The 13,407-nt window shown below is 39.5% G+C and overlaps 1 protein-coding gene across 11 annotated transcripts in view; it reads left to right on the top strand.

The window, feature by feature from the left end:
- The window catches only part of LOC100705316 (CUB and sushi domain-containing protein 3), a 240,882-nt gene extending 230,102 nt beyond the window's left edge, over positions 1-10,780 (top strand). For 3 of the 11 annotated variants that reach the window (XM_025911532.1, XM_025911531.1, XM_025911533.1), the window contains exons 64-70: positions 2,486-2,665; positions 2,990-3,055; positions 4,880-5,038; positions 5,424-5,536; positions 6,292-6,379; positions 7,199-7,694; positions 8,414-10,780. In XM_025911532.1, the coding sequence (XP_025767317.1) occupies positions 2,486-2,665; positions 2,990-3,055; positions 4,880-5,038; positions 5,424-5,536; positions 6,292-6,379; positions 7,199-7,694; positions 8,414-8,573 (1,262 nt within the window). In that variant the 3' untranslated portion in view covers positions 8,574-10,780. Of the gene's footprint in view, positions 1-2,485; positions 2,666-2,989; positions 3,056-4,879; positions 5,039-5,423; positions 5,537-6,291; positions 6,380-6,883; positions 7,074-7,198; positions 7,695-8,413 lie in introns of those variants that run through there. The other 8 variants (XM_025911540.1, XM_025911536.1, XM_025911535.1 and 5 more) reach the window with 6 other exon arrangements.
- Positions 10,781-13,407: the final 2,627 nt, after the last annotated feature.

Below are 13,407 nucleotides of genomic sequence, written 5' to 3'. Positions count from 1 at the left end.
AAACACAGTCATAAATCCTCTAAAATACCTTTCTCTATGATTAAATGGTCCTCTGTTACTGTGAAGCCACTTAAATGGATTTAAAAGTGAAGCCAACCAATCTTATACAGCTGGCAAAAGCTAAAACTTGGAGGGATTATCAACCCAATTAATGCAAGTGATGCAATGGACGCAAGTCAGAATTTAATATTACTGGCTCTTACTCATGTTATCTCTATCAGATTATATTGTTATTCTTATATAACAATATTATTATTCATTCTCTAATATATAAAAAACTTGAGTAACTTGAATAAATCAAAAAACTGAAAGACCTGTATGCCAATGTCTACAGATTAATGAGATTGCTTGTAATAAATAAAGTTGTGTGTCACAAGAAAAGAAAACATTGTAACAGATTAAAAGTTAACTTTATGCTTTTGACCGTGGCCTGCTGTTACTAAAGCTGGCTGACCTTCTTGTCCCTTACAGAAATCCATCAGCATGGCTGTCTCTCTGTGTCTGCCTCTATCTACCTCTACCTCTCGGTCTGTGTCCCTAGTCCCGTAGCTAAGAGATAGCGGCGTTGAATGAAGAACATTGCATGTTGTCGTGTAACACAAAAACTGTTCTTTGAGGCTCCTTGTAATCTCAGAAGTAAAGCCCACTGTGCCGTTTGAAGTGTAAATAAATTGTCAGCTGAATCTGATGAGGAACATGATATGTGTTTGGTACAATTCACAGGCCTTGTAAGTGCCTTTAGTATTCATGGTCTACAAACTGTGCACCACACTGGACATGTGCTGACAGTCATTTTAAAGGAGTTACTTAGACTTGTGCTAGTTAGTTTTTCTCTTTTTTCTTTCTCTTTTTTGCACTGTGTAAATAAAAACCACATTAGCTTTCCTAATCCCATATTCATAAACTCATTAAAAAAGTTCTGGGTGGCACACACTGTTGATTTAAACAGTTTTTTCTAATGCATGCTAAATTGTTACATCCAATTATAAGTATATGATGCATTAGATGAGCATTCTGCTAAATTTCAACAGAACTTTTACCTTCATGGACCTCTTTTACTTCCTAGAAAATGGACACTGTGCCTGCAGACATGCACACTCACCCACATATATAATACTACTCGAACATTTCTCAAACACCAGCAGCAGTAATATCCAGAAAGAGGAATTTCCAGCAGTCTGCTCGTCTTTCATAAAGCCCAAACTGGGTTTCATCCTGGCATCCCTTCCACACCCTATTGCCACTAATGTCATTAAGACGCCATGAAGAACTGATTTGGTACTGTGACTCACTTGCAGCTGTCTCCCATTTGACAGCTGGCAACATATTCTTTCACTCACAAACTGCAAAATTATTTCGCTGTTTTCACATTATGGTCGATGCCTCAGAGGCTGAATGCTCAGCTCCTTGGTGTGTTTTTTTGGGTTTGTAGGGTGATTTGCATAAACCTTTGTTTTATAGGGAGAGACTGTTGAAGTGAAAATTTAAGCTAAGTGTAATCAGTGTATTCAGATATTTAATTCAGACTAAATAAGACACTGGTGTTTTGGCAACACGACAATAACAGTGTTTGCCCCCAGTTTTTTTATTCGTCTAAATGCTATCCTAAATTTCTCCCTGCTTTGTTTTACTTTTTGGAAACAGAAGACAGGACACGAAACACATTTCAACACTTTTGTGGATGGGAGATTTCACTTTCTGAATTTTATTCTTTCCAAATAAAACATGACAAACTATTTAGTGGTTGGTCATTCGTTGTCAGGGAGCTCTCACACTTTTTTTTCACAGTGTAGTCAGCCCAGCCGCACTGTCGTGTGTGAGAAACCGTACATGCACTTTCTCATGCTGTACACTCTCACAAGGTTTAAAACAACGTTCCCTTCAGCACTTTTTTTCCCCACAAGGACACCAGTGAGCTTAGTCCGGCTCGGTCCTGCCCTTGAACATTTTCGATTATTTCAAGATATACACAAACACCTCCAAATGTTTTGGGGGTTTTTTCCAGCTGCTAGCTGAATTACAATGAGTTCACCTAGACCTTGTGTTGCACCATTCCTTATTGTTTGCAATCTGTGACCGGTAGCTGACACAGTTAAAGTTTGGATATAATTTGGCTCCCGCTCATGTTGGAGGAAAATTCAGTGTAAAGTTAAGCAGTGCATATCCCAACCCACAAGATTGTAGTCATATTAGAACAGAAACATAAACATATTAAAGTATCAGCATGCTTCCTAATAGCTGCCTGCACTCAATTAAATTGTAAGATATGTGTACTTCCCTTTTTACCCCCCACCCACCCCCTGTATCTTCTTCTTCCTCCCCCTAGTGAGAGCTTAATTATCTCTTCTCTATCTGTACATCTTTCGGAGTTGGGTGTGTACACGTCTCTGTATGTGTGCGTGTACGACTCTATTTGTATGCATGTCTGGGATTGTGATGTGAATGCGTGTGTACTAACACACTGCTCCTCCTGCTTGATATCCAGCTCACTCCTGCAAGCAGCCGCGGAGCCCAGCCAACGCTGACGTCATGGGTCTAGACCTGCCTTCGTACGGCTACACCCTGGTGTACACCTGTCAGCCAGGTTATTTCCTCTCCGGAGGTTCAGAGCACCGTGTCTGCCGCTCCGACGGCAGCTGGACTGGCAAGGTGCCCGTGTGCAGAGGTACGTGGCTGGCAGAGGTCTGCGGGGGGCAAATGGTGGAAAAAGTGGTGAGAAGGGAAAGAGTTGGAGTTAAAGGTAAATCAGCCACAACAATAATGAGGTGCGTTCTGTGAGCCTGTCGTATAACTGCCAGCAAGTTTCTCAAAGTTTCATAAACGTTAGCGTTAGAGCATAGCCACCAGAGGTTTTAGCAAAACAGGGAAAACTACAATACAGGCAGTATGTTACAGCTGAGTGCTATTTGTTTTGGAAACATCCTCCAGCTGTTAGACCCTGCTGTGTATCACAATATCTTTGTGACAGATATATTTATGTTCTTTTCAGCCGGTTCCAAATCGCATGAGAAAACTGTCAAACATATACCGGGAACACCAAGCCCTAAAATAAACGGTGAGTATTGAACTGTACAAGCTTTCCAGTTAATACATGCAGAAGTCGACAATCCTGTACTGCATCTGCCGTTTGATAGGCTCGGCATTAACTGCTGCACAGAAACATTTTGTTTCTTAAACAACAGGAAAAAATAATCTTCGTCCAACCAACGCTCGCCCTTTTTCATTGTATGCACTCTGCATAGTGTGAGCAATGTTTATCTTCATCAGATCACATAAATAATAATTATGTACTGCCTTTTGCACAAAACCTAGTGTTGTAGCTTAGTATTTGCAGGTTATAGGTTCCGCAGAGGAGAATTATTAAAATGATGAAAATTATTGGTGTAGAGCGTGGTGCATATTTGTCCTTGGCTATATTACAAATACAGCAGGTTTCCTTTTTCCATTTCAATATATGCCTCTTTCAGAGTCATTTAGAGTAAATAATTACTGCAAAACAAGATTTAAATCCAATTTGTTCCAGGCAAAATTAACAGGTCATAATAGGGAGCGATATTCGCATAATATACGTACGACGCGTTTCATCTGTAATAGAAAATGGTGCAGCATGGTAATTACTTGTAAAACTGTACCATAATACATGCATGTAAATTTATGCTGTAATTATGATGAAAATATACTAAAGTCTCTGAATTTGCCTTGAGCATCGAAGAGCACTGTAACGCATTAAAGAAAAAAATTTAAATGTGTTCGTTAAAATATGCTAATAGAAATTGTAATTAATTGGTGATGCATATGTGGTTCAAACATGAAGCTTTCAAACATGAAGCTTCCTCCCAGATTGAAATCTGTATTTTTATATTTTCTTTCCAGACCTTTAGGACAGCTTTCATCCTTGCCAAATGGACTGGTACTTATTTAGCTCTTTTCTATTCTTACTGAGCACTAAAGCTCTTTACTATTATGTTTTTCTATCAGCTTCAGCTGTACTTGAACTGTTATTCAGCAGATTCTGATATGCTAACATAATGTAAGATTGTTAACATGGTATCTGTATTGTAGGCACCATCATTGTGTCCATGTTCGATATAAGCATGTAGCATATACCACCATATCAGTGTTAAACTAAAGAGGCGTTAGCAGGTCAAGACTCTTGGCTGCTTCAAATGTTGTCAGTAAAGCCTGCACATATCAAGACTGTATCATCAAGGCTTGTGTTATCAATACTAAATACTGTGGGTAGGTAAACTGTTCATATTTAAAAAGTGCATTTAAACACAGAAGAAAATCTGTCCAGGGTTCTGTGCAAAACACAAAAAAGAGGTTCCTGTTTTATTTTCCCTTTTAGCATTTCCAATTCTCATCTTTACACAAATTAAGTGACCACCATTGACCATTGGCTACCAAGTCCCACTTCTTCAGTAATTACTATGTTATTATTCAGACCAAGATTAATGTCTTTTCCTGCTATTAACTACAAACCGTCACCTTTCTGCATACTTGCAGGCTAGAAGAAGTTTTCCCACTGCATAATATTAAAAAGTTCTGCCGATTTCACAGAGCAAGCCTACAGTTATCGCTTTAAAATTGTATTTAATTATCACTGCCTGAGATTGTCAAAGCATATAAGGAACTTGATTTTCAAACTGAATGACGAGATTGTTATCAGCTGTCTGTTATGTTGATTCCACGCCGTTTCTAATTACCCTTTTGCAGCGTTGGAGTCTGCTTGAATTACAACCATGATGTTGACTTGATGTTTAAAATATACGTGTTTGACACCGGTGGTTACCTAGGAGTTAATTTGATTTTTTTATTTTTTTTATTTTTTGTGACAAAATGTTTTGACATTGCTTAGCGAGGTTTCATTTTCCCACAGTTCCCGATGACGTCTTTGCGCCTGATTTCATCTGGAAGGGTTCGTATGATTACAAGGGCCAAAAGCAGCCAATGACTTTAACAGTCACCAGCTTTAATGCCACAACGGGGAAAGTCAATGTAACTTTAAGAGACAGTAGCATGGAGTTTCTGCTCTCTGGTGAGTCATCAATAAATCATCTGTCTTCTACATCCTCCCCACTAACCACCCCTCAACAAATCTGTGTGTCACTTCCATTTATTTTGAGGATGCCTCATGTCAATCAGTCAATCACCAAATGATCTCATGCATGAGAGTGGAAATTAACTATTGGCGCTAAAGACGGATGTATCAGTCTGCAGCGAGTGACTGACTAACTGCCCACTCAAGAGTCACTCGTCTCCTCCCCTCCTCCCCCAGCTGTTTCTTCTTTTCTCACCTCTTCTTTTCTTCTCCGGCTTTTCTTCGTTTACCCCGCTCGCTTCTCTCTGCTTTTATCATTCCGCCACACTCATTGCCTCATCTCTTTACTCGCATCATTTCTCTTCTTGTCCTTACCTTGTAGGAGTCTACAAACGCCAGGAGGCACGGCTAATGCTCCTGCTGTACCAGATGAGAGCAGTGGCCCACAGCTCCTTGAGCAGGATTACTGATGAGACCTGGGCAATGGACGGATTTGTGAGTGTAAACAGGAATTTGAATCACACGGGAAGTAATCTTTGGAGAACAAAAAGCGGGCGCTGCAGCTGTAATTTATTTTATTAAGTCTGTCAGACAGATAGAATGATGAGAGAAATGGGCTGTAACTAGTTGGAAGCCAAAAATAAGCCTCCCCTGGACTTAATGAAACCGCTGTGTCCTTATTGTTTGCTGTGATCCTACTTAAGAGCGCCAAGAGAGATATAAAAAAAAAAAATCATAACATATGAGAAAAGAATGTGCTCACAAGCAGAATAGTAATTTCTCAGCTTACTGTGTGTTCCCGCTGGTGCATGTTTACACTGGCTCAACATCAGATGCATCAGGCGTGGTGTACAAACCATTTCACTGCACCTGCACTGACAATTTGCTGAATAAGCTCAGGCGTACTCCTGAGATCTAAGGGACCCGGAACAACTGCACAATCATTTTGGTTGTTGAATTTGAAGTTCTTTTTCTAAAATAAACTTCAAGGTCCACTTAATAACAGCCACTGACAGGCGACTGCACACCGCTGAGCTATTGATAGCATAGCTCACAGCTTCTGCAGAAGAGTTTCGGAGAAACAAGGGTGTTATTTTTGAATGTAGCATGACAGAATGTGTCGGCTGTCGTGCTAAATACGGTATAGCAGAGGTTTTTGATGACGCGTAGAACAGATGTGTCACAGATTTTATTTATGCAGCTGAAACAAAGCAATGTTTTTCAAGACCTCCGTTATGCATTTCTGCCAGGTTTCAGCTGAGCCTGAGGGCGGTAGCTATGTGTTCCAAGGCTTCATACAGAGTAAAGACTACGGACAGTTTGGGCTACAGCGACTTGGTATGCATTTTTCCCCCTTCAAATACAGTAATCCTCATTGCCATCTGTCACACATCCATCTAATCATCTTCCATTTTTAACAACATGTTGTTTATTATCAATTTGCTTGAATTTTTTAACTTTACTGTGGAATATCTGTGTAGGTTCTCAGTCATCCAGGTCATGGTAGTCTTAAGAGCTTGTTTAAGGTTTTTGAAAACGTTTCACCTCAAAATCAAGAGTCTACTTCAGTTCTAAAATCAAAAGGTGGAGAGTCCCAGGTATTTAAACCTTCGAGGGGGGTTGTTGTTTTTTCCACACTTTGGCTCATGTGATGAGCCAAAGTGACAGTCCTTTAGTCGCATTTCCTAAAGAACTGTCATTTTCTTTTCAAGCTCTTAAGGCTTTACTGTGGACCAATGTGTGTGACTCTACGCTTAATGTTCATCTGCATGATTTCCTTGAATGATAATCCTGCTCCAATGCCCAACCTCTGCTGTTTGTCTCATCATTGCTTTGGATTAGGAAATTGCAGTCATATATTCGTCATGGATACGTGACAGCCGACATATTGGTCACTGTTGCTTGTCGCTTTCCTTCGGGACAGGCAAAATTTGTCTCGATATCGTTCCATCTGAGCTGAAGAGGTTGGAGAAGGACACTTAACTCCAGCACACATGCACCAAAGACACTTTGAATTTTTAAAGGCATTCATGTAAAGTATTATTTAAAAAAATTCAACTACAAACTGAGATACTATATGAATAATATGGCTGTTATACTATTATACTGGCAGCATTCATACACTTAAAGTGCCTTACTCCTCGTACCTGCTTTCAGCCACCTCTTACCTCAACCATACAGCGAGCAGCAGATTATCCACTCCACCATCATTGCCCTTCACTTGTGTGTGCTCTACATTAACGCTGCCATCATCATATGATGGTCTCCAGGAGATTATGGCAGTCACAGTGATCATCATCAGTATGATCATTATGGATATCATCTGGCTGCTGTGTCTCCAACTCCAGCTTTATGATTTTCATCATCGTCGTCATTATCACCAACAGATATGTATCATTCTGTTTTTTGTCTCTCTATTTTGTTCTTTGCATTTTTTTTTCAATGCATATCCTGCATATAGTCTCTGTTTTACATTTCCTCTGGTTAAATGTTGCGTTTGCCGTGTCGCAGGTTTGAGCGTGAGAGAGAACGTTACGCTCACCGACCCCGAAACCAACGGCTCCACCAACAGCAGTTCTGTCGCCGTCGCCATCCTCGTGCCTTTCTTTGCTCTCATCTTTGCAGGCCTCGGTTTCTATCTCTACAAGCAGCGGTACGTAGTGAACCCTGGTTTCTGCCACACTAGCTGCCGTAGTGGACATCTCTTTGGTTCCCACATGTGAAAGAATGTAGAGTCTGTGTTCCCAGGTTGAGCTTTAGTAATTTACTACACACTTGATGTCAAAAAAGATATAGACTCCCAGATATTTCTAGATGTCCTCACATTTGCAGCCAGTAGTGGATGGTACACAGTGGCCCACTTCCATAGTCTGCTTTATCGCAGTAAAGTTCCTCACTCGATACAGTAACTTACTTGTGAGAGACTTCAAAGCCTGATGCAATATTAGTCAACGTATTACCATCTAAACCGTATTACACAGCAGCATGCTTTAGGTTTTTTAATGAGAACGGCTTTGATACGAAGCGTAATTTGCTATATGTTCACACGTGTAAGTAATGCACAGGGTGTGTATTGTGTGCAGATGGAAGGATTTCCCCTTAATTTAAACGGAATAGCTCTCTGCGCATAGCATGCAAATTTTGCACTCATTATGTTACCTACCAGAGAAATGGCACAGGGCACCTCTGACTGCTCTTTTCAACAGTAATTACAATTCAGTCTCATTTACCAGCTACAGCAGTCCGGACCAAGATAATGGAAAAGTGTTTATATGATTGGAAGGATGGTAGATAATTGGCTTACTATCTCTAACTAATATGCACTCTTCCATCCTTTTTTTTTTTTTCTTTTTTTTTCTTTTTTTTCCCCAGGAAAACAGATAAAGCGCAGTACACAGGATGCTCTGTCCACGAGAACAACAATGGACAGGCCACTTTTGAGAATCCCATGTATAACACGAACACAAAAGCTGCTGAGGGGAAAGTTGTCCGCTTTGACCCCAATCTCAACACCATCTGCACCATGGTTTGATGTCTATTGAGTATGAGAAAAAGGGCCGGAGAATACAACCTCTCCGGGTTTGCTTCACGTGACTATATATAGACATATTTATATATTTCCCAGTTTCTAAAGTCACCGAATTGCTCAGAAACATAAAGCACACTTTCAGCAACACTTTAAGGTGGTTGCGATCGATCGTATACACAAAGTAAAAGATGAAAGAGTGAGGAAGGGTAGGTACCGCACCTATTCAGATCTTCCCCTAGTCTGGTGAAGAGAAGTGTTTTTTTGCACTCTGTGAGTGTTGGCTTTATGAATAAAAGAGCCTGCGGCATATAGATAAAATAGAGTATTTTATACTCTGTAGTATAAATATAGAGGGGTTATTTCGCAATGCCAAATGAAAAATTTAATGTTTTCTGTTACAACAAAAAAGAAAAAGAAAAAACTAAACAAAAAAACAAAACAGCCCAGATCTACGCTGTTTTGTTTGCTTTCGTCTTAGTCTTACATCATCCTGATGAGAATTATTTTTCTGTCATGGAGGTGAGGAGCCTCTCAACTGTGAGTTGATCAATCTAATCTGTTTTCTGTTTTCCAAGCAGCGGGGTGTGTAAGCGCAGATGAAGTGGTAGAAGAGAAACAGCCTCTCTTTGAATAGCGTCGATGCTGAAGTCTGTTCAAAGTTATATGGTCAATTATACCTCTTAATTGGGTGGTACCTCCTACTGAGGAAATGTATGGCCAGGGATTTAATTACTGAGGTGCAGTACACTTTTCCGAGTGCCACTGGGAAGGCCTGGGCTTCTGACGACAACAGAGGGCATTTTCTTCACCAGAGATATAGTTAGCATTAGTATTTATTGATGTTTGCAATGAATTTGTTTTTGACTGAAATGTTTGCACAGTTCGACAAGGCCAACCGTTCTGTACTTGTCAGTGAATTGGTGATGTGGGGACTTATTAAACTGGTAGCTAGGTTTTCCACTGATGGTTTTTGCCTCTCAGAATAACTTTGTGCCCCAAATGAGCCAAATCTGGAGTGAAGTAACCCCCGGCCTTGAGCCTGTATATATCAAGAATTTCAAAGTAGGAGTTGCTTGCCTAATTAGTTCAGCTTTTCTTAAAAAAAACAAGGTCAAGAATAACTACACTGCACAGAACGTACAACTGGCCAGGTTTCCCAGAAGTTTATTTAAGCCTGGAAGTCAGTAAATTGCGCAATGATATGTGAGTGGGCAGTCTGAGCCTTTTATTATGTTAATCAATATTTTGACAGCCTTTTGTTAGAGTAACTCCTAAACAAAATAAGTGCAACTACCCCATCATCTCTAATTTTCAGAGCGGTGTGTGTTCTACAATTCTTTTGGGAAACCGTGCCTTAGTCAGTATATTCTTTATTCGTACTCCTACTCTAAGACACTTGATGAATACACGGCCTTGGCCTGTTTTATTAACACTGAAACAATTTTTTTTTGTAATCTCTTATGAAACCATCAGCTTCTGCCAACAAATGTACAGTATACACAAGAATTTGCACACTTAAACATGAACCATCATCCGTTTTGAACTCCCATCCAAGACCAGTTATGTTTTAAATATTTAAAAAAAAGAATAGAATTTGACACTGTCATCACATTTCTACATCATTGCAGTGCCTTGAATACTGTATGGGCATGTGTTTTTTAAGAAAGACATTACATATATTGCATTAGTAAAACTGCACACTGGTGTAATTTATCTGCACAGTTTGCAATGATTTAGCAGAGTGATGTCAGAGGGTTTATCTGTGACGAGGCATCAAAAAGCAGCTCATAGTTTCATAACTGTGCATGTTGGCAAAAAGTGATCCAGTATAGCAATTGCTGCTATAGTACTTTGTACCACTACGTTGACTCCTGTCATTGCTATTCCATTTTGTACATTTATACAGTTTTGATACTTGATGGCATTCTTTGGCAAGATGTCTTGTGTTATCGATATGTACTATATTTTGCAAGTTTCACATTTCTTATGGATGAAAAAAAAAAGAAATGCATCTGGTCAAAACAGTATACAGTCAGTCTTACACCCAGAGACTCCGGAGTAGAGTAGAATGCTTTTAAATGTACCACACAGTTGTTATCCCGTTCAAGAACCTGTGAATAAGAACATGTACATATAACAAAACTTTTGTAAAGAGATATATTTTTTATGCAATTAAAGCATTTGTAAGTTATTGAATATGTTGTGTAAAATTTCACATGTAAATGTCATGTAAGATCAAAAAAATTTGTATTTTTTCTTTATCAGCAATGTATAAATCGTTAATTTATATATAAAATATAAAATGATGAACTTTTGTTGATGATTCTTATTTCTGATTTGCTTGGTTCTGTTAAAAAAATTGCAGTTTATTTGCTTTATAAAGAAAGTTTTAATAAGCACACTTCCTGATTCAATAGGAAGTAAGGAGGTAAGTAGCAGCCAGGTGTTGCTAATCAAATACACTTGATGAATTGGTTATTTGGAAGTGTGAGCACCTCTGTAAAAGCGCAAATTTTGGTAATTTGTTGGACTGCAGCATTCAGGTTTGTGTTAAAACAATGTCAGGAGTGGATTTCGTCTTTCATCAGACCATGCAATGCTCAGAAAAACTGCAAAAAACCCAAGAGCTAGATCTCAAACCCCACCTGCTTCAGTTACCATGTTAAATTTCAAAGTTCATGACAGTAGAATTGGAAATAAACTGAAGTACGGCTTGTGTTGAAGTTTGTCCAGGAGAAAGCCTCTTCTCTCTTAAAAGAACATGGCATGACAGCTTAGATTTGTGAGGCTACCTCTGAACAAACAAGACTCCTAGAACAATGTTTATTTGACTGATGAGACCACAGCAGAGATGTTTGCCCATAATGCTAAGCACCATTGATGAAAACCAAACACCATATCATCGAGATGTGTCTCATACTAAGGCTTGTTGTCTTGGGCTTGTTTTGCAGCCACAGGACGTGAGCAGCTTGCAGTCATTGAGTCAGCCATGAACTCCTCTGTATATTAAAGTATTGTAGAGTCAAATGTGAAGCTTGGTGAAATGAGGTCATACAACAGAACAATGATCTCAAGCACAGCAACAAATCTCCAAGAGAAAAAGAAAAGAATCAAGGTGTTTCAGTGTCTCAGTCAAAGTTCAGACCTCAAAACAGTTGAAATACTGTGAGAGAAACTGAGAACGGAGGCAACATTATAAAGAAACTTCCTCCACAATGATGTTGGCAACTGATAAAGTCATACAGAATACAGTTACATGGTTCTACATGCTGTTGAATCATTGGGCGTACTTAGTTTGAGGACTGCATAGAGTAGATAGATCAGGGGTGTCGAACTCTAGGCCTCGAGGGCCGATGTCCTGCAGGTTTTAGATATCACCCTGGGTCAACACACCTGAATAACATTACCAGGTCTCTGGAGAACTTCAAGATATGTTGAGGAGGTCATTTAGCCATTTAAATCAGCTGTGTTGGATCAAGGACACATCTAAAACCTGCAGGACACCAGCCTCGAGGCCTGGAGTTTGACACCTGTGCTCTAGATCAGGGTTCCCCAATCCCAGTCCACAAGGGCCGGTGTCCCTGCAGGTTTTAGATCTCACCCTGGGTCAACACACCTGAATCACATGATTAGTTCATTACCAGGCCTCTGGAGAACTTCAAGACATGTTGAGGAGGTCGTTTATCCATTTAAATCAGCTGTGATGGATCAAGGACACATCTAAAACCTGCAGGGACACCGGCCCTCGTGGACTGGGATTGGGGACCCCTGCTCTAGATCTTTGAAGTCTGCCATGTGTCAATGTAACCATTAATAAATGCAGTCTTACACTTTCAAACAGTGCTTAAAATTTTTTTTAAAAACCTTTAGGCTTTTTCAGACTGCTGGATTTTAAAGGTCTCTTTGTCTCCACTGATCCGAATCTTTTTTGTATGTTTCTCACTGCTTACAATTTTCCTCTGGAACGGGCACAAAAATAAAAATGCACTAAAGTGTACTTGGCTTTGCATACAAAATGTATAACAGGTGTTCTTTGTTATTTATTTATTTTTTTAATTTTTTTCACAATTCTTTGGATTTGAGCAATTTGGATGATTGACCATTTATGCACAATAGAGAGAGCGCGCAAGTTCTACAAAATGCATATGAAAATTGAGGCATTTGAGAGAAACAAACCCTGTTCCCCCACAAAGAACTCAATTTACCATGCATGAAAAAGTGTGAGCATTTGTCAACAAGACTAAATTTCTAGAAAACAGTGGAAAATAGTGTCTGTGAAGTCTTTTAAGGAAGACAAATCAAACAAATTACAATAACAAAACAAACTATACGAAGGAGAAATTCATTAGTGTCCTACTGATATTGATATTACTGGGAAGAGAGGAGATAACTGTGGTAATCACAGTAGAGGTGATCAGCAAGGGAGCGAGGCAGAGATCACAGAATACTCGATAAGGAATGTATGAAGAAGCCTCATAACAATCAACCCACAAGCACATGAGTGACATGAATTGGTTTGATTTCATCCCGAGGTTAAGCATGCACTTTAATGTTTAAGCCTGGGATTTGTGTATGGATTAGAATATTTGCCAGAAGGATTTTACATTGAAGTTCCACTGAAGCATCATCAAGCAGGCTTTGCCATAGAGGTGATGATGTAAAGTAAGCCGTGCATAGTCCAGAATGTCATAAAGACTCATGGTGTTTGCTAGGTGTGAAGACCTTTTAAACACTGACATGACCCTTCTGTTTGTTCTTAGTACAGCATGTTGCACAGTGTCAGCTTTCTGCTGCAGTTTGTACCACGCCATGCTTACAAATGCCCAATTAAGATCTG

Source organism: Oreochromis niloticus, linkage group LG11 (assembly GCF_001858045.2).
Source record: "Oreochromis niloticus isolate F11D_XX linkage group LG11, O_niloticus_UMD_NMBU, whole genome shotgun sequence".
NCBI classification, from domain to species: domain Eukaryota; kingdom Metazoa; phylum Chordata; class Actinopteri; order Cichliformes; family Cichlidae; genus Oreochromis; species Oreochromis niloticus.
The sequence above is the reverse complement of the archived record's forward strand: the minus strand, read 5'-3'. Positions and strand labels throughout refer to the sequence as shown.